The sequence below is a fragment of the Neodiprion lecontei genome, chromosome 6 (genome assembly GCF_021901455.1).
Source record: "Neodiprion lecontei isolate iyNeoLeco1 chromosome 6, iyNeoLeco1.1, whole genome shotgun sequence".
In the NCBI taxonomy this organism is placed as follows: Eukaryota; Metazoa; Arthropoda; class Insecta; order Hymenoptera; family Diprionidae; genus Neodiprion; species Neodiprion lecontei.
The window spans coordinates 29,340,352-29,364,545 of record NC_060265.1 but is presented as its reverse complement, the minus strand read 5'-3'; the positions used below and the strand labels follow the sequence as shown (position 1 = coordinate 29,364,545).

The 24,194-nt window shown below is 47.9% G+C and overlaps 1 protein-coding gene across 5 annotated transcripts in view; it reads right to left on the bottom strand.

Moving 5' to 3' along the window:
* The window catches only part of LOC107224472 (probable JmjC domain-containing histone demethylation protein 2C), a 207,275-nt gene that overhangs the window by 66,153 nt on the left and 116,928 nt on the right, over window positions 1–24,194 (bottom strand). For all 5 annotated transcript variants that reach the window (XM_046743240.1, XM_046743241.1, XM_046743238.1 and 2 more), the window contains exon 8: window positions 6,456–8,310. In XM_046743240.1, coding sequence (XP_046599196.1) covers window positions 6,456–8,310 — 1,855 coding nt within the window. The remainder of the gene's footprint in view (window positions 1–6,455; window positions 8,311–24,194) is intronic.

Genomic DNA, 24,194 nt, shown 5'->3' with positions numbered 1-24,194 from the left:
GAGTGATAAAAAGAGCCGCAGCTAAGTTGCGAAACAGATTTTATTCACACCTGTGCCTCGCTGTTTTAGTATTATACACGTATACGCGAAACAAACCGCATTCAGTGACCCAAATTATTTGAAACGTGGAGACAACGGACCGCGGTTACCGAGCCTTGAACGAGGAAAAATGCCGTCAGAAGCGGGTGGAAAAAATCTTTTATCCAGTCTGCATACCGCAAACTAAAGAGATAGAAAGAGAGAAAAAATATTCAAAGACAATGGAAGAAAAAATCAAGCGTAAGAAGGGAAACTTGCGAGCCAGGAATTAAACATCGTGAATTATTAACTCGTCGCGCGCAAACTTTGCGCAACTTTGGTAAGATTGTTGGCTAACGGAAATCGGTCGCGATCCGCGACGACGAGTTTTAACACGCTCCTCGATCGTAACCTTGTCCCAGAAAGAAACGGGTTGCATTTAAAAGTTGTAAGGTATAAGGTAGATATAAGGTACGTGCTCTAGGATTTGCCGCGCGAGTATTTATAATTGGGCAAAAGAACGAGCGTAAAAATCTGTATAATTAACTCCGTGATGCGAATTATATATAACGTATAACGTGAGCGTACCTCGTTACATAAATTCCGATTAGGTTTCCTGGGTGACGTATATCGATAGAGAATGATCAGTCTGCCTATTTTTATTGCGGACCAACGATCAATGAGCGGGAAGCGTGGAGAAAACGAAGTGGAAAAAAATTACGCGAGTGAAAGGAATCGACCATCTCGACACTTTCTGGAGAATTCGTATACGCGTAGATATTCGTACATATATATATATACATATACGTATGTTTGAATCGAAACCGCGCCGAGCACGCGGTCAGGTTCCGGTACGGAATTTTATGGCCCTCCGCCTGCGGCTGTGAGGGAGAGAGAGAGAGAGAGAGAGTGTGTTTGTCCCTTTCATCAAAGTCGGGGTTGACGTGCTGTACCATAATCGGCGAATCTTATTCGTCCGGAGATTTTTTGCGCTACTCGGAGAAAGGAGATCGCGAATATTGTCCTTGGAATTGAAAACGTACAGCAACGATATTTGGTCGCGAGTTTGTACGTAATAATAGCTGCACGTATGTGTAATAAAAAAATAAATATACATATATTGGTGTGGCGAACGGGGTTTTCGCGATTTGGAACGTGGAGTTGAATATTTATAATGTTCCGATTTCACTTCTAGTTGACGCGCTCAAGTGGCAATTTTGAACTTGCGTATAATATACACGCGTGTAACACGAATGGCGGGGTGTGTAGAATAATGCAATATCCGAGAGGTAAGACCTTTCAAGTATCTCTGTCAAGGTGATTATTATACAACCGGCGTATCTGTCATAATTCTGCCTCGTTGCAGTTATATCATATCTACCGAGTTAAAAATAAAAGCGTGACATAAATGATAAAACTCATTCATTTCGAACGTCTTAAGCTGAGCTGAAGAAATTTATTCATCCTCGGCGCGAAGAGAGACGCCGGACTGCAAGCAGCTGCTGGGAGGTAAAAACGCGATCAGCGATGTGTATGCTTTTTTTCGTACGGACTGCACGCGTTTGCAGTTGCAGGGGTTTCGTTTAACACCGTAACAGCGAAATCCAACACCAATTGTTCCGGGTGTAAGAGAGCCGCGCGGTATTCGCAGTTTCGGATGTCAAGCTGCGCAGAAATGCGAATACAAGAGTAAAGAAAAACCGCATGTTTCAAACGATATTCAACGACTTTGCGTCGAACACGCTTCAAAATATAATTAATTCCCAAATTGTCCAAGAAAGCGATTTTTTGCGGTGTTACAAGGCGGAATGAGACGAGGCTTTAAAAATAAGGGGTAATTAACGTCGAGTCGCGATTCAAAGGCCAATGAAGACGTCAGTCGTACCGGTTTGCGGTTGCTCGTTACGTAAGATCATCACCCGGCGTCGAACGAATCGATTGATATTTCGATCACGCAATCTCGGCGGCCGGTCGTTCCTCGGTCGGCGAAGAAACGTCTCCGCTTCTCCAATTTCCGTATAAAATATCCCCCGTCGAGGTTTGATTATTTTTAGAATCCAATCGAGCGGTGACGAGGACTGCTCACGCAAAATTCCGGCACGACCGATTCCTGCTCGTCGCTGAAAGTTTTTTCATAGGTCACGTTGCAGTCGGCGGATAGATAAGCCGACTGGCTAGACGGAGAGAGAGAGAGAGAGAGAGAAAGATTGGACTCAAGGTCGGGCTAGAAAATCGCAAAGGCGAGGCCTATTCGCACGGTCATTCACAATCGGTGCCACGATTACGTCACGATCATTCAGCCCGCGGCGTTTAACATGACCCAAGAGAGAAAGATACGAGTGTAACGACCCGGATTCGTAAACGGAGCAACGTGTAATGTGTGTGTAATGAAACACGCCGGAACGATTATTGGCGACACTCCGAGGCGTGAAATCTTTAATTTCCGGTAAAAGCCTCGTGAAAATTCCGCAGACCCGACGGAACTTCCCGAATTGACTGAAATTTTATCCATAAATATTCACGAATAATTTTATTCCGATAGCGGTGAAGTTGCTTCTTTTCTTCCCCCCCCCCCCCCCCCCCCCCCCCCGTTACAATTTTACACACCGACGTGGGAAGTTTATCAAGTCGACCTTTCACCCACGTGATTCACGTTATTGCTTTCCGATCGTTGCGATCAGCGGTGAAAAAAGGCGGTAGCAATTTGTTGCGACCTTGAGATGTGCCAGGAGAAAAGTAGAGGAAATGATTTCGGAGAGTAACGGATTCGAGGTCGTATATATGAATAATAGACACACTTTGGGAGGGAATTTCTTCCTCTTGTTATAAGTATAATCTTAAGTTTCACTTTTACTTTTTTACTTTGTGTCGTTTCATGAATAACGAAAGCGAGACGCAAAAATTTCGAACAATTTCCGACCTCTGCGCGGAGTTTGTATTATTTTTAAATTATGCAAACGCGTGATGAGCCACGTTTATTAAACCCGAGTCTCCGGGCCATTTCGAAGTTGAGCAATTTGTTATTGTCGTTTTTAAAGCTGTACATATACACACAAACACATACAGACGCATATATATATATATATCCGCGCGTAAATACGTATAAATAAACTCTCGGGTTTTGTAAAGACGTACATACACGTATAACGTAATACGTGTTGTATTATCACGAATAAAATTGTGTAGAAAAAACCAGGGGACGATAGGGGCGAGCTTGGGACTTATAATTACTCACAGATAATGCAATAGCAACTGATAAGAACGAGTGTAATCAAACGTTATCTCGCATCGTCTGTTTTCATTTATCTCCCATTGCTCTCCTCCCACCGCATAGCGTCGAGAGTCGAATATTTATTTTCCACAATATTCCATACAATCGCATTTTACGAATAATACACTTATAAGAAGTGCCAGAAGCGACGTCGTTCGCGTAACACTTTAGTTCGTTTCGGTGTGTCTTGCCCTTTTTGGGAGAATATTTAACCTTGGCACGGATCGTAACCAAGAGAAGAAGCCGTTTAACTCCGCGGATGTACCGAGGATAAGAATGATTCTGTAAATTATCTGAAATTCATCTAAAAATAAAAATACAGTAAAGTTATAATCGAAATCCCTCGAATCACGTCAGGACGTATATAATCGAATTGAGCTTTCAAATTTAACAAGGATCCATCCTGTCGCGCCAAAAGCGTTCGATGACACACGCGATGTTTGCGGATAGAAATGAAAAATAATAAAGGGATGAAAAGGGGTGAACACCTAGCCCTTTTTCCTTCCTCCTCGGCTCCGGTTACTCATAGTAATATTAGTAGGTACATTGCTGCACGAGTAAAAGCCCCGGAAGGCACGGCACGTCCGCTCGCCTCCTTATTTATACGAGCTATGTGTATACAACATATATACATATATATATATATATATACATACACACACACGGATAGATATGACGTGTATAATACAGAGCACAGTACAGTAGGTGTCGCTTTTAGCACTCCTTCCGTTTGTTATCCGTCTCGAGATTGCGATTCGTTGTTTTCTCTTTTCGTTTTTTATCATTCTTCTTTTCTTTTCTTTTTGTTTTTTACACGTAGCTGCGATAGATAAGACCGTGATCGATAAGGACACGATACGTTCGCAATCGCGATTTCCCCATTCCAATTCCCTGAGACTTGCCCCGAGATTATACGAGCAGACAAAATGTTTCTTTTTCTCCTCTCGTTTTATCACCCCGCGCTCCTCGGGTTGTTTATCAATTTTTTTTTTCCCTACTCGTAGACAGGCTATATTATCGTATGATGTATGGCGTCATATACAAATACACGTTGCAAATGTATATATGCGCGGTGTTGATTTATTGCTACACACACGACTACCGTTATACATACAGATATGTAAAACTTGATTATCAACGCGGGTCATTCAGCTCATTGCGGGTGAATTATTAGCTCGTTGTGTAAATCATTTTTGCGGAATTCTCTTATCTCGTAGGTTTGTAACGTAAGTATTTTATCAATTATTATTCATCGGCTCGCCTCGTGTTCTTCTTATCCATCACCTCCTCCTCCTCCTCGTCATTCTTCTCCTCAGTCGACCGACTGCTATTCAATGTCAGTCATTGTATTTTGATAACGGATATTTACACACCGATAACAGCACCGTTATCTTGTCGAGAATTTGAAATTTGTTGTTATTGCCGATGCCGCATTAGTGTACATTTTGATTTGACGATTTTTACGAAATCTGTTTTTTCTTTTCAGCCGACGACTTTGAGAGTAAATTTATACCTTGTATATACGTGATATACGCTTGTCACGAGTGAATAATTTATCAACAAGAAATTTATACTGCTGCAGTTTTTTATTCTCATATTCCATTTACTTCGTTACCCGCACGATGCGCGAACCTCCGTCCGATTTAAACCGAGAACGGTACAATTGCCACTGGTAATAAGAATTCTCGAATGGAAGCAAGAAGTAAAACGGAGAGTGGTAGATGGATAAGTGAAACGCGCGCTTGCGAACGCGTCACTCGTAACAGGGGCATTGAAATTTGGCCCGTTCATTTGCACCTCCGTTTTCCTAGTCCGCTAATTATAAGACGGTTGGTTGACGCATTTCCTCCACGACCGTGTACCAACATTGCGCGTGTAGTGAGACAAGGCTGAAATTCCCGGTACGAGGTATAATAAAGCTAATTGCTACGGGTCGATGAAACCCGTTTTCTACCCCTCCGTCAAACCAGTTTCACCCCTGCATAGCGGCGCCGTTTTCCCCTTTCTTCGTTCGGTTGTATTATTACACAAGGGCTCGCGATTTAGGGTAAGCGAAAAGATGGGAGAAAATGACGGAAAAGGGAGGCGGCCGGGTAACACTTGGAAAAAAATGATCTTATATTAAATATTTTTCTCCGAAAATGCGTAACGCACACGAGCGGCACCTGCGGGTTTCAAACAGCTTCGTCGTTTCGTTAACCTCGCCTTTTGGCTCACCCTCACTCAGAAAATCCACCCCTAGATCATTGGAGCATGCCTTATCCTCTCTCCGCTTTAAAAAAGTTCTTCCTTCATTTTTCCTCTCATTTAATCCACCTTCTGCATGTCTTCTTTTGCACACTCACTCTCTCTTTCTCTTATAAGAAGCCGATAATAATCGAGCGGAAACCGCATCGCTGATCGACCGGGCACATCTGCCGTCCGGAAACAACGTCCGCTGCGCTGTGCTGAGCTGTGCTGTGCAGAGTGCTGAGATCACGCGAGATTTTTCGAACAATGAAAATACTTCCCCCTTCCAAGAAGCACATGCAGTAGTCTCGCGGCGATGAATGCGAAGAGGAGGGACTTGAGAGGGCGCGTAACTTATACACGAGGAGCATTGTCCGGCATCTGTTTAACGGTCCACCCCACACTCTCCGTGTCTCAGCTCCTCCCAAGAGCTTAAATACCTTTTTCTTTTTTTTTTACGTTAAAACCGACGCCGGCTCAACGTCTGTGATCCATAGAAATTGAACGCATATTACGGACTGCTGTATGACTTATGCTTTTCTATAACGATCACGATCGACAATTTATCTCTGTTCCCCGATCGGCGATCGCGTTTCAACATCGTTTTGTCCTTATCGACGGAGTAGAGAACGCTTTGGTCTTACAAAGATACTTTAGTGCGACAATTATATTTCGCTACTTAACCAATTGGTCGAATTTTCCAACGGTATCTAAGACGATCGATAAATGGTTAGGTTCACTCTCTACAGAGTATCGAGGATAGTAAAGTTTGTCACTTGGATTGAAAAGAGCTTGGTCAGCAGATCCGATACCGAATTTGAATTCGGCAAAGAAATCTACCTCCAACAATTGGCCCCTAATTAACATCGGTCCGAGCAGTGGATGAAAATTGATCGCGTCATCCTTGTATCGTCGAGTAAAAATCGTAGGTACTCACCTGAGCATTCTCTCGTGTCGGTCCCTCTCCAGCATTTCCTCAGGGCTCTGCTGGGCGGGTCCCATGAGCGAATGGGACGGCGGAGGGTACCTGGGGGGTCGCCAAAGCATCTCGTTAGAAACGGCGGGATGATGATGGGTGGGCTGGTTCGCGGGGTTCTGGTATCCGACGGCTGTGGTGTTCGCGGAACCAGGGTTAGGCGGGGGTCCCTGCTGGGGATGAGCCATGAGTAGGGAGGTGTGCTGAACGCTCTGTACGTGCCAGACGCGTGCGGGGGTGGCGGCGGCGGCCGGTGTCTCCTCGGCACTGAGGGCCGAGCTCCTGCTGCCGCTTCTCTCGTCGCCGGAACCGGCGCTCCTCAGCGAGCTGACGCCGCTGTCGGATCCGCTGTCCCCGTAAGCGGCGCCCCTGATGCCTGCCGTCGCGACGCCACCGAGAACACCCCCGACGCCGACGGCCCCTGCCTCCACCTCCATGAGGCCTGCCTCATCGCCGACGGTCGCTACGACCCGCGGGTTACTCCCCTGGTGTTGGTGGTGCTGCTGCTGCTGGTGCAACTCGGTCACCGATCCCCCGACCACCAGGTGACGGGGATTACCGCTCGCCGCCTGGACGTTGTGGGGCACCACCCCGTGGTGCTGGTGCTGGACCACCGGACTGCTGCCGCTCGAGTAGTGCCGCAGGTTGCTCGTCGCGTATTGCTGCTGCTGCTGATGGTGGTGGTGGTGGAGGAGTTGGTGGTGGTGCCCCGGTGCACCGGATCCCGGTGTCGACGCCGCCGTCGGCGGGGGTTTGTTCAGTCTGACCGATAGTATGACGGGACTCTCGTTGTGCCGTTCGCGCTCCTGCTCCGCGGTCAGCAGCCCGTGCCGTCCCCCAGCACCGCTGCTCACAGGACTCAGCCTCTCCAGCACGGAGCCGTCCTGACTGCTCGACTCCACCAACTCGACGACCGATTCAACGCTGGCCGCCCGCACCGCGTTCAGGCTTCCAACACTGTCTGTACTCTCTTCGGCGCCGGGCACCGCCTCGGTCGGACTCGACGCGTCCTCTTCGACGGAGTCTGCCTCCTCTTCCTCCTCCTCCTCCTCCTCCTCTGCCTCTTCGCCCTCTTCCCGCTTCACCCTCGATCTCTCCTCCTGTTCCTCGGGCTTGTACGCGACTAAGAGGCTCGCGGGATCATCCCCGTTATTCGGTTTCTTCTCTTTCCGCTCCTCCCGGCAGCCTCCTCGGTGAACCTTGTCGGGAGGCGGTGGTTCCGGTTCCCTGTCGCGTTCTCTCGACTCGCACTCCTCGTCTTCGGCCCCCGGGTCGTTAACGCCGGCGGTTTCTTCTCCCGCGGGTTTCACCTCCTCTTGCGATAGCGTCTCCTCGGCTTCCTCTTCGCGGCCTTTTCTCGCCTCGGCTCTGACTCTCCGCGAAGTCGTGAGACTTGTCTTGAGCCTCTTTATCAACGGATCGCAATCCTCCTTCTCGGCCTCTCCTTCGGAGGCTGTATCCGCCGCCGCTCTGGGCTTCTCCGCAATTTCGGTCAACGTCTCCTTCGCCGCGTTCCTGCCCGACTGCGGCCTCAGTCTTCTCCTCGCCGATCTCTGAGCCGGAAAACTATCCGGCGACGGCGAACTCTTCACAGCCGTCACTCTACGCCGAAGTTTCGACGCTGTCTTACCACCGGTATCCTCTACGACGATCCGACTCGCCCGGTTACCCGGCCCCTTGTTCTCTCTGTCCTCCTGCTGCTGTTCCTGATCCTGTTCTCCGACCCCCGCGACACCCACCCGATCTCTGTCTCGACTGGCTCCTCTACCCTCGTTGACCTGCCTTCTTCGGTTAGCCCGGACGCTGCTCTGTTTTTCTGTAACAAAAATGGATAAAGTGTTTTTCGGGTCTCTCTGTAAGACGCCTGCGGTAGAATATAGATCGCCCGTTTCGATCGAGTGTCCAACGGCGACCCTGCAGGTGCACCGGGTACTTCGTCCAGTCACCCTCCGGAACAGGAGTAACAATTCACAACAGAATCCTGCTGGGGGATCAGCTTTACGCCAGGAAGGGGGATTTACTGTTATTGCCAGGAGGACCGACGAATTTAAGGGCCGATGCAGGAGTAGGAAACTGCAGGCGAACGCGATCTGCCGCACCCTTGATAATATACCCGTACTTTGTCCCCCTGCGAACGTCCTGTGCTGCATGGCAAACAGCGTTACCGGGCTTTTGAAGCGATGCGGTTGGTTCGCGAGGAATTCCATCTCTACACGGTGACCCGGCAATTACTCGCGAGGACGTTGTCGCTCTCTTTGTAATCCTTTTACGCTCGCGTATTTCCACTACTCTCATTTCACCCGGACGTTTTCCACATTTATACCACGTTTTTTTTTCGTTCTTTCTTTTTTTTCCAGTCGGACTGCCGAGCTTGGCTCAAAGCACGGATGGAATGGGATGGGATGGCTACCGGTGTTACGTGACGTCCTGGCGAAGGGGCGCCGTGGCAGCTACACGCGCTTCAACGTCCACCACCACCTTCACGATCGCAGTGGATAGGTATCCATACGACGCGTCACGCTGGAATATCCCAGCTAAATGCGTGCCATGAATTATGCATCGGCACGCCGAGAGCGAACGGGCGATCCGGGCTATTTCCCGCCGATGGTGGTGCAGGTTTCGCCAACGCGTGCTTACATATACACGCCGGAACGCGCTCGCCCCTTTCTCTCCCTATCTTTACGTATATTCATGACCGTTAAATAAGGAAGAACAGAAATAACGGTAAAAATGCGTTCTCAGATAAGTTATAGATTATTATCAAAGGAGCGTTAAGGTCGGTTCACATTATCAGAGTTTACAGCTCCGCGCGTTCGGATCCGGGATAATGACTTTAAATTACTGAGTGGAGGTCAAAACTTGGAAGGGTCAATGTTTCGAACGGTCGATACATGAAAATTGCAAAAATGCTAAAATAAAGTGACGAAAGATTAATTGTTACAAATCTTTAATCATTTTATTTTGTACGTGTGAAATTTCGAAATATCGACTCTTTCAAGTTTTGATTAGTAACATCAAATGTGACTGATTCGAAGTTTATAGTAGCAACAGATTCGAGGTTCGCTTCTCGTCGAGTCTACTCGCGTCAAATATATCATTGACGAACGAATGGGCGACAGTTCGTACAAGAGACCCTGTCCGTAATCCAGTCGACGAATATTCGTGTACCTAATCCTCGTCGACGATGCGCGCAATATTTCAATTGTACAGTTGACAACAAGTAGGCGTGGGTATCTTTGCCACATACATTCTCAGCACCCCTAACCCTCGATATACGAGTAACCCTTTCGGCGTTAACGGTGGCGGTCCGTGACACGTTGCGCAATGTTGTTTCGTAGAGGGTGGTATACTGCGGAGGCGATGGAAAATCGGGGTACGGAATATCCCGCGTCATAAAGAAGGGCGAATCCTGACCGGGGTTGGGAATGTAATGGCGAGCAGGGGGAGAAAGAGGGACTTGGTACAAAGGGTTTAAATGCCAACTACTGTACGGGTACCGACTCCCTTGGGAAGGGAACGTGGCGTGGGGGGTGGAAGGTCAGCTGTTAATGCCGTTGCAACGTACATAAACGCATAAGCGCACGTTTGACGAGAAACTGTCGTTATTTCAAAACAAAAAACAATGAAAAAGAAAAACAAGAAGAAAACGGAATCACGTTTAGGCGGCTTTACTATACCGAGCGCGGATCGGGTTACAGATCTGATGCATATTGTGACGCGGTTTAGGAGTAAATAATGCTAAAGTCCGGACCGATTCAAAGTTCGAATTTATACGTGACATCTTTTCTGATGATTTTCAAACAGCGAGGTGATATGTCTGTACAGTGTTTAACGAACAAAGTTGGGATAGGCGGTACGCCAGGAGCTGGAAAGTGAGATAGGGAGTTTTTATCTTGCTTCGTTATTTTACACCGAAACTTCCCTGCAGCGGCTCTCCCGGAATATCTTGGCGAAACTTTTTTGGCAAAAGAAATATTCCGCACGAGCAATCTCAACCGCGTGGGCGAGAGCTGCGAGGAGAATAAAGGATTACGTGATCCTCCGTTGATAAGCCGAGATGGTAACCGGCTTCGAAGACGGCCGCTATTCAGCAAAGTTTCAGCTGCGTAAAACGCCGAGAGCCCGATTGAACGGTATGGAATTAGAAACGATTCCCGGCACGCCAGGAAGGAAGTGATCCGAGCCAATTGAGACCACGTTGAGATCCATTCAATCGTCGCCCGGAGTGTTACGTCTCTGTTCGAAAAGCGATGTGATCATAGTCGCGCAACACGGGTCGAAAATAAAACCAGAGAGACGAAAACTCAGGTGCGTTTCCAATAACCCAGAGTTACTGGAACAGGTGGAACCCGTTCAGTTGTCACGATTGTGTTTATCCGGTATGCGTTAGCAGCAGAGTCAATACAACTTACACTCTGCAGACGCGTGCTGGTAATCGGAATCGCGCTCCCAATCCATTCATTACGGTGTGCAACCGGCACCGTGGTGGACTAGCTCGCAGGAACGAAGCTTAAGGTATTTAAACCAAGCACCGAGAGAGCTTGCTTCAAGTCCTAAAATCCACGCGTCGAATTTAAGAACGATGACGATCCGAGGAACGACGAGATTCGGACTCGGTAGGTACTCGAAAGTAGGAACGTGAACATCAACTGGTGTCCCGCGACATCTTAAACGGGGTCAAGAGACGCGGTGCAACCCTGCTGCAGAATGCGAGCTTGGATTATAGATGATCCGCTATGCGGACATCCGTTGATTGCACCCTACGAGGGGCTCAACAAAATGACGGGAAATCAATACGCACAAAGTCGCGCACGTGCAGCGAGTCGCAACAAACGCATCCCGTCGCATACGTGATATTCTAACCCAGTTAAAGAGGATTTCACCACCCTGCGGTGTATAAACGCATTTTCAGATCGGATGCCATCCAACTTTTGCACCGGGTGTTATAATTAGGCATGATTGGTAATGGGATTCGATCATCGTTTCGTTTTTAGCCGCTCGAATCACCCGCTCATCGGCTCTTTCGAGCAGAGCTAAGTACACGAGACCCAAGACTTGAAGAGAGAACGAGAGAGAGAGAGAGAGAGAGAGAGAGAGAGAGAGAGAGAGAAAGATTTCGTGGAACAATTTTCTATCTCGGCCAAGTGCTCTGTCCGTTCGGCGAAAACTGGTAAACTATGCTGTCGCGTAACTTTCCAACAGCCGTCTCCTCTTATTTTCCGAATGAACGGGGCGCGGATATGTCGAAATTCTCAGCGGGGTAGAAACGTGGAGCTGAGTTAGTTTGTGCATTTGTGGCCTAGTTTTTCTCGGATTACGCCCTTCGCCTCCTCCCCGGGGAGTAACCCCGAGGTTGTGGACTCCCGCTTCGCGTTCCTGCACACGGAATGCTATTTTTATTTTCCCTCTATTTTTAGGACCTAGGATACGAAGGCGGAGGAGGAGGAAGATGGCCGGTTTCGCCAGCGCGAGCCTTTGAACATTTTTCTACGTAGAAGTTTGTTGATAAACTTATTTCCGACACCGTTACTCTCGACGCGCTCGGATGCCAGATAGTCGGACGTAGAAAGGGAAAGAGGCATGTATATGGAAGAGAGCGGAGAAGGAAGTCGTAGGACCTCAGGGGGGGGAAAAAACGTTCTGGCGTATGGCCAGCGTTCGTTACTAGACTCTCGGGCCCCATGCCAAGACGTCGGCGAGGCGTCTGCTGGTGCAAAGGTGCAGCCGCGCTTTGACGTCGATAGTCAAGAGAGAGAGAGAGAGAGAGAGAGAGAGAGAGAGAGAAGGAAGAAGCGCGGATCTCACTACCGAACGACGACATTTAAAGCCAAAAGCCTCAAGTCCTTGGAATTCAAATGGAATTCTCATGTCCGAGCGACATGCTCGCTTATGTCGATGAATTTTTCTTCAAATAACACCTTTTTTAGACCCAACTACACATCATTGAATTAATCACTCGACTCTCGAGTCTCGACCAGACTTGAATTCTGAGATAGTGAACAGCCCTTCACGGCCGGATGCTACGTGCCTCTCTACCTATACCCGATTCCTACACAACGGCTTGCACAGATGGCAAGATGGTCTCTGGAGTGGTAATTACACTACGTGCAGGTTCCTGCGAGACGCGGCGGAACAAAGTGTATACAGTGCTCGGTTACATCGCGTGGAAGCTACGCAGGTGCAGCGTGCGTGCTCGCACGCGTAAATCATTCAACGTTCGCTGTAAGAACGCACCAATCTTTATTCGAATTACGAATACATTGTATCGAAGAGGTTCGTCACGTCTGCAACGAACACCGCCGACGTATATCGATATTGTAAAACGATCTTTAACGGTATACCCGGTTGTTCCTAGTTTTGCGATGAATTATGAGACGGAACGGTATTCTTGGTGCGGTTGGTACACCTACAAACGAAATGTCTCACCAACCACGTTCTCCATTCGGCACGTCGAGTGTTCGTTCGGAAGAACGCAACACCGCTGGCAAGGTCAGACTCGCACGCACCTTTCTTTCGCTCACTCACTCGCTAACTCATTTGCTCAGTCGCTCGCTCAGTCACTCGAGCGAAGTGAAGTGAAGAAAGTGAAGTGACCGTTTTCCGCTCGTGCATATGTCGGCTGTGCCCCACCAGATGATGACCTTGACGATGTTTCGGAACAGTGTAACGATACGCGTATCCGCGTAAAAATTGCAGTACGAGTATACCTCAACTGCGGTTGGACGTCGATGTCGTAGTAAAATGACTGCAGGCGTGGAAATGTGGAGCTGGAGTAGAGAGAGAGAAAGAGAGAGAGAGAGAGGTCGGGTTACAGGGGCATGCGTCGCGGAGGTTTACGACCGGATTGCCCCGGTTTTGTTTTCTTCTTCCATTTTCTACATTTCCTTTTTCTTCTGTTCTTTATTCTCTTCCCTCTTTCCTCATCCATCCTCTTTTTTTCCCCGGTAACCGGAGCACCACTCACACATTCACGTACCTGGCTGCAGCGACGAGCAGCCATTAAGCCAAGAGCTGATCGAGCGAGAACCGTATCAACCTAACCCAAGGAAGGAACGCAAGGAGTGCTCCTGAGCGTCGAGACTCACGCTTGGGAATTTGGCACATGGTTAACAGACGCCCCCGCCTCTGCTCGACAAGGCATGGCATGGCACTGCGAGTTTAACGAGTCCTCAAGGCCACGTTCGTTTTTTATACGCTTCCGCGAAGAAGAGGAACAAGTGGAAGAAGAATCGCATCGGCGCGAGTTCTCCGATGTCGAGACTTCCTTCGCACATTAACGACAGATGCTTCAGGCTTGTACGCAGGAGTGACTTGGTTGAGCCAGCATGTTTTCCGGACGCTTACTTTTGATACGTACACACCTAGGCGATGCAACGCGCGCATTGGATTCGAGCATGAAATTGGCAGAGATGAAACCGGTGACGGATGAGCGAAATCATGGCCGATACCGCAAGCTCGTGACTCACCAACAGTTTCCGATAATTGCGTAGAGCGACGGGAGTATACAATGCAAAGATCAATGCTTCGTACAAGCGCTGACTGTCTACATGCGTAACGGGTCTCATCAATAAGGCACCAGACCATAGAGGATCAAATATTGATCGGAATGAGTATGGTTCGAGATCGACTAATCTTGGGATCAAATCTTTTCACCGGTAGATAACTGTCTGTGTGTATGTATACAGTATACGTATAATGACTTGCACTCTGCGATTCGGGATAACATTTCCGAGGGACAAAGAAGACTCGAGAAAAATCTGCAGGCAAGAGAAACCCGGAGAGAGATAGAGAGGAAGAATGAAGGCTGAAGGGATTCGGAGCGGGCGGCGATAATTCACGAGATAACCGTCACCGACGGGTTGTGACCGAGGATAACGATGGTCGCGGTGCAGGGCACTTTTAAATCGAGTCGGAAATAATCGGATGGCGGGGCTTTCACCTGCTTATCTTGTCGGCCGATCTTACGCAGTAGCATCAAGGGGGAAAAATATTTGAAAACGGTTTCTGCACTCCGTGAACCAGAGTTCAACGGTACCTTATACCCATATATCTAGTACCGTGAAAAGAGAGGGGAAAGATACACGCGGCTAGGAATGCAGCCAGTTTTCCCTCTCAATTTCATGGTTTGGGGGCAGTGCCGAATCGATGGATACAACGACGATGACCCAGCTTCGGGTGTCTGGTACTCCTACTTTCTTCTTCCAAGAAGAATAAGAAGAAGAAGTGGAAGAGGAAGTAGAGACCCTTCGGCTCAACCCACATCGATCGATCCTCTCTCCTAATGCACCACGTACACTTATATACACCCACGGTGTGTTTGACCTCTGCATGTATACGACTTACGCCCTGGAACCGGCGAGTGAGTCACGACTCGCGATGTGCGGGCGGATCGGGAGGTTCGAGTAGTACGAGAAGACGCAAAGTATCTCAAGCTTTTATTCACCCGGTCTCTCTCAACCGATCTTCCAACTTATCCGCCGTTCGTCTGGAAGCACGAAGCAATCTCGTTGGCTCTCAGGCCTTGGTGGTAAACGGTCGAGGATGCAACACTGTTGCAGCAGTCACGACTAGCGAGCAGGTCGTTCTTTCTCTCCATCTCCGCGAGTAGCGCAAAGTCGACCGATGCAGCAGCATTTGCACTCGGCGTTCTATTTCCAAGTGGAACTCGTCCGGGAGTGGTGGAAGGTAGATCGCATCGTTATCGGGTTACGCGGAGGCTGCCGGCGGGTAGTTAGGTAGGTAGGTAGGTAGGTAGGTAGGTAGGTAGGTAGGTAGGTATATGGAAATAGTGGGTCAGCAGCGTAGGCCTGGGCTCGGTCTTCTTGGTCACGGTGACTTTACTCCAGAGCTAGGAGGAAGATCGCTTGCAACGCGATAGTGAGAATAGACGGGCTGCGGTAACGGAGAGAGGGAATGGAAGGAGGATGGGAGAGAGGGAGAGAGGGAGGGCTGCTGGCGTGCGGTCGCCGGGTTTATGGTCTCGAACGATCGTCGCTCGGATATGCAACTACTAAACTCGTAGGTACGAGGAGATGGCGAGGAGTGGAGTGGAGAGGAGAGGAGAGGAGAGGAGAGACGAGGAGAGGTGAGGCGGGGGAGCCTGAGAGCGGGTCGAATGCCCTCGGTGTTCTTTTTTTCCCGGTCTGCCTGCACCTTCGGCGTTGCAGCGGGACCGAGGGAAGGCGGAGGGCTTTGGGACCGGGCGAACCGGTTCCGCGGGCACCGATCGAACCGGTTTCTTTAAACTCCGTTTTCTGCCGCCTCCTACAGCCTCGCGGACTCCCGTATCCCGTCCCATCGCTCCCGCGGGCGGCAATAGGCAGTTAGTTGGCGAATTTTTATATTTATTATACCTACGCTGTACGATAGAATTGCGTGGAGTAATTTGCGCCTATGAATCGGAGAATTAACACCCGAGACCTCCTTGCATCCACGTCTGTCAGACCAACCGGACCGCGAGACTTTCCGCTTGATTACCCAGCGTCAGTGAGGCGACGATGACGTCATAACACGGTGCCTCTTCCGGTCTCCTCGTCGGCCATTGTCAAGACGAAACGGATGCCGCACAGTCAGCGGTTAGACAACACTTCCCCCCCCCCCCTTTCTCTGCAGCACTCTCGTCTCTGTACGCGGAATTTCTTTGGCTCAACTCTTGCACGTAATTCGGAACACAGAGAAAGAGAGAAAAAGCCAATTCACGCGGTACTAAACGGAGCGCCTCACGACGTCAGAATCGATTGAAATTCCGTACTCCAGAGTTAATTTCGCGTTTGCGTCGTACGGTTTTGAGGATCCGTCAAAGAAACTAGGACAATCCAAGAATCTGAGTAAACGAATGTGTATAAATTAAAAGGGAGAATAAAAAAGAAGTTATTGCGATTTTGACATCGATTTACGCAAAGTTTTACAGTATAACTGTTTGCTTTGGTGACTCGCGACGATTGACTAATGTGGACACGCGGTTGTTGCTTGTACGTCCGCGCATGCAGAAGCGTGTTTGCCTATTTGGCAAATAATTCATCGGACTTTAATCCCGCCCGACCTCGGTTAACCTCTAATTGCCAAACACATAAACTCTCTCTTTCTCTCTCTCAACACGGCACCTCTTAAACGCCGAGGGAAGAATTCCGGTCACAGAGAACGCGGGTATGCTGTTACTGATACTCATGATGATGACGATGATGGTGATGATGATGATGATGATGATGATGATGATGATGATGATGATGATGATGATGATGATGATGATGATGATGATGATGATGATGATGATGATGATGATGATGATGATGATGATGATGATGATGATGATGATGATGATGACGATGACGATAACTACGACGACGGCGACGAGAGCGAAGGGAAGGGGGGCACGAAGTTGAGTAAAACGAAGCTAATAAAACGACTATCAAAACTTCTGGCCCGAGGCCAGTCTTCCCCAGGTCTTCGAGATATAAATTATTTATCATTCACTTACACGCACCCAACAGCGCAGCTCGCGAGCGCAAACACGAAGAGTTGAAACCAGGTGCTAAGTCGTGTGCAGCTGTGCGTCGTCGGCCACGGCGTTTCGATATTCCTATCCGCAAACCGCATGTCGAGTGGAGGAGAGACGAGATCTCCAATCCGATCAGATTTCGTTGTATCCGATAGGCTACGAGACGCGGGGTATTCCTCTGTCGATTTTACACACACGAAGAGCGCAGCTTTATCCCGGAAGGATATCAAAGAACCCCCCGATGCCGCCTTGTCGATTCGTTCAGAGTTATTTATCCCTCTAATTTCGCCGCGGGTATTCGTCTCGCCTTCGTTTTCCACAAATCCCACATATAACGAGAGAAATACTGTGACGACTTCTTGCGCGGCTCTCGGATAAGTTCCCTCTCCGAGAAACGCGATGCGTGCACGTGTGTGTGAGAGCGGCGATGTTTACGACGAAAATATATAGAGCGACGGGATGAAATGCAGTGACTCGTTTGAATTTTCCGTTTCCTCTATTTTTTTCTTCCATTTCCCCTCATCCCCCGCCCTCCCTGCCTCTCTTTGGCACTCGACTGTCAGCGGTAACGAGTCGAAGAAACACGTTCGAGGCGTAGAACAGAGTGCCGGGGCAGAGTGAGTATTGCGGGCATTTTTCATTCTTGAAAGTCTGGAATTCCGCCAGCTAAAATAACCGGTTGTCAAGAGGTCTGGTTAGCCACTCGAAACTATATACAGTAGCGTAATCCCGTAAGCATCAGCCTGGACTTTACTAGGCAGACCGACGACTGGTGGCTTTGCCCCGCTACCGCTGGTGAAACTCCCTGATTAACGTCGACGTTGCCTTGCGTATACACACCTATATGATAAACACTCTGCAGAACCCGCGCTACCCGCCAAGATTAGTATTGCAAACTATTTCGTTATCGTCAAATCCGGTGAATTTCAAAACAGAAATTACCACGAGGGTAGGCTGATCGCTGGATGCGTAATTAAAAGGAAACAGCATGAAAAGAAGAAAAGATTGTCGACTTGCGGTAAATGAAATTTTTTACCTATTATATATATATATATATATATATATATATATATATATATATACGTATACGTATCGCACCGCGGATGCTTTCGTTTGATGGATACGGTGTAGTAAGACAAGCACGGTGTACACCTTACGTTACGTATATACTATTTCTAAACCGTTGTTAAAAATAGATCCTGAAGCTATATATGTCACGCTCAACATTCATCGGCATATCACGCATAGATTATATTGTTTGCGTAGGTGGTCCGTTTTTATATACTGCATATAATCGAGCTATGTAGAGACAGAATTTAACCGGACAGCGACATTCCCCGATAAAAGCACGAGCGGCGATAGCGATCCGTCTTGACGCAGCTGCTTAAATAATTTCACAGTGTGCAGTATTGTAACATGTTGCTACGCGCGTTGCGATGCGCATCGTTACGCGGTGAACATGAATTGTTTCGCGAAACACGAAACTGTCGTGGGAGAATCGGAGGAGCGAGAAAAGAACCAGAGAGATACGGAATGATTACGATATTCGTTTCACACTTCGGTACTGTTAATACGTGTATGTATATATTTTATGTACGTAAGTAGCCCGTTTCGTTGTACCGTGTAGATTTTCTTGCATACAGATTGCACAGGAATGTCGCTAATTAAATGAGAATAATCGGAATGGCTGGCTGCCCGCCAGTGAGTTAATTATAATTAATGTCAAAGTCCGGTATTGAGATAGACAAATATATATATATATACATGTATACACACAAGATAAACAGGTTATTTATGCATAACACGGCATTCATAGTGCAAAACAAACTTTCTGGATATTACGATGTATTCGTTCGTTTCTCTCTCATCATAAACATATTTGTATGTACAGCCTGTTTCAAGTTGGAATAAAAACCGGTTGGGAATCGATCGTCTATTAATGGAAACGAGGATATATCAAGAATGCAGATTACGCAAAGTTTTCATATACGAATATGGGATATATGTATGTACACGTACGTACGAACCGTTGATGAATGATAACGATCCGTTGGAAAGGGTCGCGAGAGAAGATCGAAATCCGAGGTGGAATAAAAGAAGATAGGTAAAGAATTAGCGTGGTGCGGAGTAGTTGGCGCGGAGTTCAAGATAGAGGTTATCGCGTTTCACCGCGAGATACGCGACCAAATGGCTGACCGAGCTCGAAAGGCTTATCGGCGTTTCCTGGACCTTTGAAACCGTAAAGTTTATTATAACCCCGGTCTCTCGTATATAAACGCTGCGCACACACGTTTCCGTTTCTCTTTTTCATTTTCATTTTATTACAACGCGCGGCTCTTTCAAGGCGAAGTTTCGTAATACAACGCGTATAAGGTGCGAGTAAAGAATAAGGCGAAGGCAAAGGCAAAAAAGAAGAAGAAGAAGAAGAAGAAGAATTCAACCAGTTTCCGTAAATTTCAGATAGATTTGTTTAGTCTTCTCGTCCGTGTAATATATGTATACCCACACTGTGTACATAACGTATACGTTATATGTAATAAATATGCAAACGGAAGTCTCTCCGCGCCGCACCGCCACGTGTTTCGAAATTCTCGCGTGAGATCGCCGCAGGTTAACGTGGTAGGAGAATTAAAACAAAGTAGAAATAAAAAACGTTTAAGAAGGAAAAAAAAAATAAAAAATAGCAGAGTGAAAGAAAATAAAAAAGAGACAAACACGCGCACAGATACATACTCGACGCGTCGAAGAGAATTGCCGTTACGACTCACCGCGGGAATGTCTAATTATAATTAACCTGGCGCCCGTGAACTCGCGGATATTTTAATTAGGTAATCACACAGGTATATAAAAAATACATACATACATGTATACATATACATAGGTACATATGTGCTCACGCAAGACGTTCGTTTCGGGTGTAGGTAATTTGGTATTATGAGTCCGCCGGACGTCGGGCTTACCTGGAACAGAATTGAAACGGTGCAAAGATGAGAATTCGAGAATGTCAAAACAATTGCAAAAGGGAAAAAATTATTATACACACATACGGTATGCAACGGAGAATATAAATTGTTGGAAGCGATTAGGAAACATTGCGGGCGGAGTGATTAATCCTTTCAACCGCAGTGCAGGCCCGCTTGACTGATCGATCGATCAATTGTAATCGTGACCAAGTTTTGCGCGAATTGAGAAAGAAAGAAAGAAAAGAAAATCACAAACAGATAAAGACACCTCTGATTCATGGAGCAACAACGATCACGCTGCACCGCAATTAATTAGTTTTTACAGGTACGATCGTAATCGTATTGTAATAGTCGACGTTTACGCGATGACAATTGATGCAAATAATACATAAGCCGTGGCAATGAAACGTCGGTCGCAGGTCCGTTATCATGCGCGATACGGTATGAAAAACCGCGTGCAAATTGAGCGCGATAAGATATAAACGGTATAATTGATAAATACTGTGTAGGTAGGTATGTGCGAGACAAACCGTAACCTCCCACCGAAAGACGAGATAAGTCTCCCTCGTTTATCGCATGAACGAGAGTAGAATGGGTCTATTACTCAAGGCTACGTTACATGCACTGGACCGGTATGCAAAATATATTGCAGAAATAGTCACGGCGCGTTTTGCGGTTTCACACCCTCAAGATTCGCCGCATTGAAACGGTACAATCATCGAGAAAACTGTGTAAAAACTATCTCTGCGGCAGTCTGACTGATAGAGATAAAAAATTGAAGAAAAAAAAAAAAATAACCTGAAGAGAAACCGACGCTGGCAATAATGGTACGTTTGTCTGTTTTCCCTTGGAGTCCTTTTAGCATTTTTTTTTATTTTCGTCTGTTATAGAAAGCGGCAGAATGTGAACCTGGAAAAACACGTTCGCCAAACGAAAGACCCTTTGATTTCAAGATTGGCGGATTTCTGCACACTCTTCATCCTCAGACCCTGTATCTTTTGTTACTTTTGTATATTACTCTCATCGTTCCATCAAGGTACCGTTACAATTTTTCTCCTTTGCTCGTAATTTACATGATCCTCTCTCTGTCTCTCTTTCATAAAACTCTTTCTATGCCTCCCTGCACTCGAATCCAAGAATTGTTTATTCGGCTATTTATTCGATTAAGCGACACCGGTGCCTTCCAATGAAATCGCGTCCTTTTTCGACTCCGAGAAATTTTCCGTTTCGTCAACATCATCTCGATTCTATCCAGGACCGAATCACAAATCATTTTCCCGTATGCTCGAATAGCCGAAACGATGACGAAACGTACAACGCTAGGACCATGTAAAAGAAAGTCCGAGCCTCAGACTGACAAAAGCGTTACATCCAAGGGTACTGTACAGTTGCATTTCCCACCGCGATTCAGCAATATCACCAAGAATTATCATCAGGAAAACGTACTAGGCTGGCATTTGAAGCGGTCGTCGTAGTTCCAGAAGCCGTGCACCGAGTTGTTGCGCACGGTTAGACTCTGTAATTCCCACGCGTCGCGGTAGCCTCTACGGCGAGTTGTACGCGGTGTACGTTATATACGACGAGAGAAAAAAAAGGGTCAGGGGCGAAGGGGGGAGGAGGAGGGCGGTGGAAACATAAACGTTGAACGAAAGGAGAAGAACGCGGAGAGCCGCAGCCGGTTATCGACGGATCGACCCGACTCACGGCATTCCGCTCGTTGTTCAGCCGGTCACGACTGAGGCGTAACCTGCGTTCCACGCACCCTGGGAACTTGGACTGCCGCCTCCGGGACGCCGATCGACCGAAATCCATTAACCGATGATCGAGTTTGGATCGAAACAGCCACGTCTGGTTCGATCCTCGCGTTGCTTTATCTGCGATCTGAAGCATGGCTGGTTTCTTCGAGCCGTGCGTCACCAAATCCTAACCTGACTTAACCCAACGAGATCTTCTTCATCTGGTCCCTCTTATTCTTCTCATCTTCCGTTGCCTTATTCGATCAACGGTAAATGACGACGACGACGAGGACGAGAAGGGCGAGAAGAAGAGAGAAAACTCTTTGAACAAACGCTGTATGAAATCGCTGAGTCAAGAACCGTTACAAACTTCCCGTCCGTCTGTCTCTCGGACCCTCGAGGTTGCCGCCTTCGCGGTAATAAATCACCCGGCTTCTGCTCCCGCCCCCGCTTCGTCGCCAATATCATCGTCGCGACGTCGGCTCGAGCTCTGCGATCCGGGACGACGAGAGAGCCAGCCGTGAATAAAATGAAATCAATTAAAAAGTTTCGTAATTCAGTGCAGGAAATGAGGAAGAAGCTCTTTCCGAAGTCGCAAGGAACTGCGTTAAGCCCCCGTTACTTTTCCCTCATTCACGCGCGAACACAACGGTGGATGAGGATCTCCCCGGAGGGGACGAGGAGGGCACGTGTAAGCCGACCGACTCGTATCCTCCTCCACCACTCTTGAAACAAAGTTTTGGCACTTGTGTCGAACTCGTTAATGGCCATGTGGCCGTCGGCGTTGGTCCCCCGTTACCCACAAGCCCGCCTCCGACATAAGCCAACGGCGAGCACCCCTATCTTCCTTACTGCGAGTTGGCACGGTTATACAGTGCAGTTTAACTTGATTGCCCGAGTTAACTTTTGACGTTAGTTGGTTTAGTCGGTACTAATTTTCACTCCGACATTACACCCTGCATCGTCGTCCTGAGAGTCTCCCGCTCGCGGGGGTTTCTAGTCACAGTCGCACGAATCGCGTCGCGAAGAAACAAATCCTCGTTCCTTCTTCGTCGGGACAACCTCACTACGACGAAGACGATGGCAAAGATCAGAAACGATCGATGAATCTTTTATATCCTCTCTTTACTCGATTCTCATGCTGGACACGCACGTTTCCAGTCCGCTGTCACCACTTCGAACGACAGTACGGAATGTGAATAACTGGCACCGGTTTGCGGGTCATTGCAACAGTGCCCATCAACCCATCCATCCATCCATGCGTCCAAGACTGAGGCAGAGGTATCAAAGAGCTTGAACTTTGACCGACATCGAAAGACTGCGGTGGTCGTGTGACTGCGCAATTGATATTCGAAAGATTTCTGAGAGGGTGGAAGGAACGTTCGTTTGCGATGATCAACCGAGCTCGAGTTTGAAGCTATTGCAGCATCCGGGCCCCCATAGATCAGGATGAGTAAGGTGTTTACGACCTACGTCTCTGACAAATGCGTGTTCTATTAGCTCGCGAGGAACGAGCCGCCCCCTCCAGCGTACCAGGGACCCCGGGGGCCGTAAACCGGTGCCTGGTTCGGGGAATTATTCATCGCGTAGAAACCTACCACCGCACCTATCAACCTATCCCACTTTACCAGCCGCTGCCTTACACCTTATAGCCGGCGTAGCACGACCGACGGATTAGCCCAGGAAATCATTAATCATATATGAAGCGAGCAGCTCGATCGTTCGCCCCAGACGGAGGCTTAGCGGGTGAGTGTTGTCCGTGCGATAAACCTGGCTTCGCTATTCGTTGATTTTATTATCGAGCCACGGATACAATATTAACCCATCGCGAAGCGGGAATAGCTCAATTTTACGAGGCTACGTCTAATTCCAGATTATATAGTTCTTTGTCTCGTTTCGTTACTTCGTAGTTTTACCTCTGACCGAAAGAGGATCTCATGAATATACCGTGTACCGCGATATGTCGAGCAGGCATTTGAAAGAATCGCTTTATCGCTTTACTCGACATGAATTTAAAGAAAATAAAATATCAGAAACGATCGGCTGTCCGGTAGTCTTTTTCATTGCGAATCGTGTGAATAAGCAATTGGCCGCTTTTCGAGCATCCGGACGGGGTCTGAATAATCAGGTTTGAGAATGTCCTCGCGTGTTCTCCGATGCGTCAAGATAAATAATCTCCGCGAGGAAAAACCGGTTCTAGAGATGATCTTATCACGCCTCGGCAGAAAGATAACTGCAGTCTACGGCGAGTCGAATGTCTCGAGCAAATTGGATAAGCACGTAAGTAACCGTCGTCGGTCGTTCTGCGACCGGCCGTTTGGAGACCGCTTCTGCACTTTCTCCTTGCGTAACGCGACTCTTTCTTCTTCCAGCTATCCCCGATATTTATCGCCATCTACCTATCCGCAGTTGTGAATTATTTTCTGAAAATTTTAAAAAAACGCGAGGCTCAGCCAGCATTTCATTAGCCGATCCTCCGGGGATCTTCGATTCTTCAGGGGTA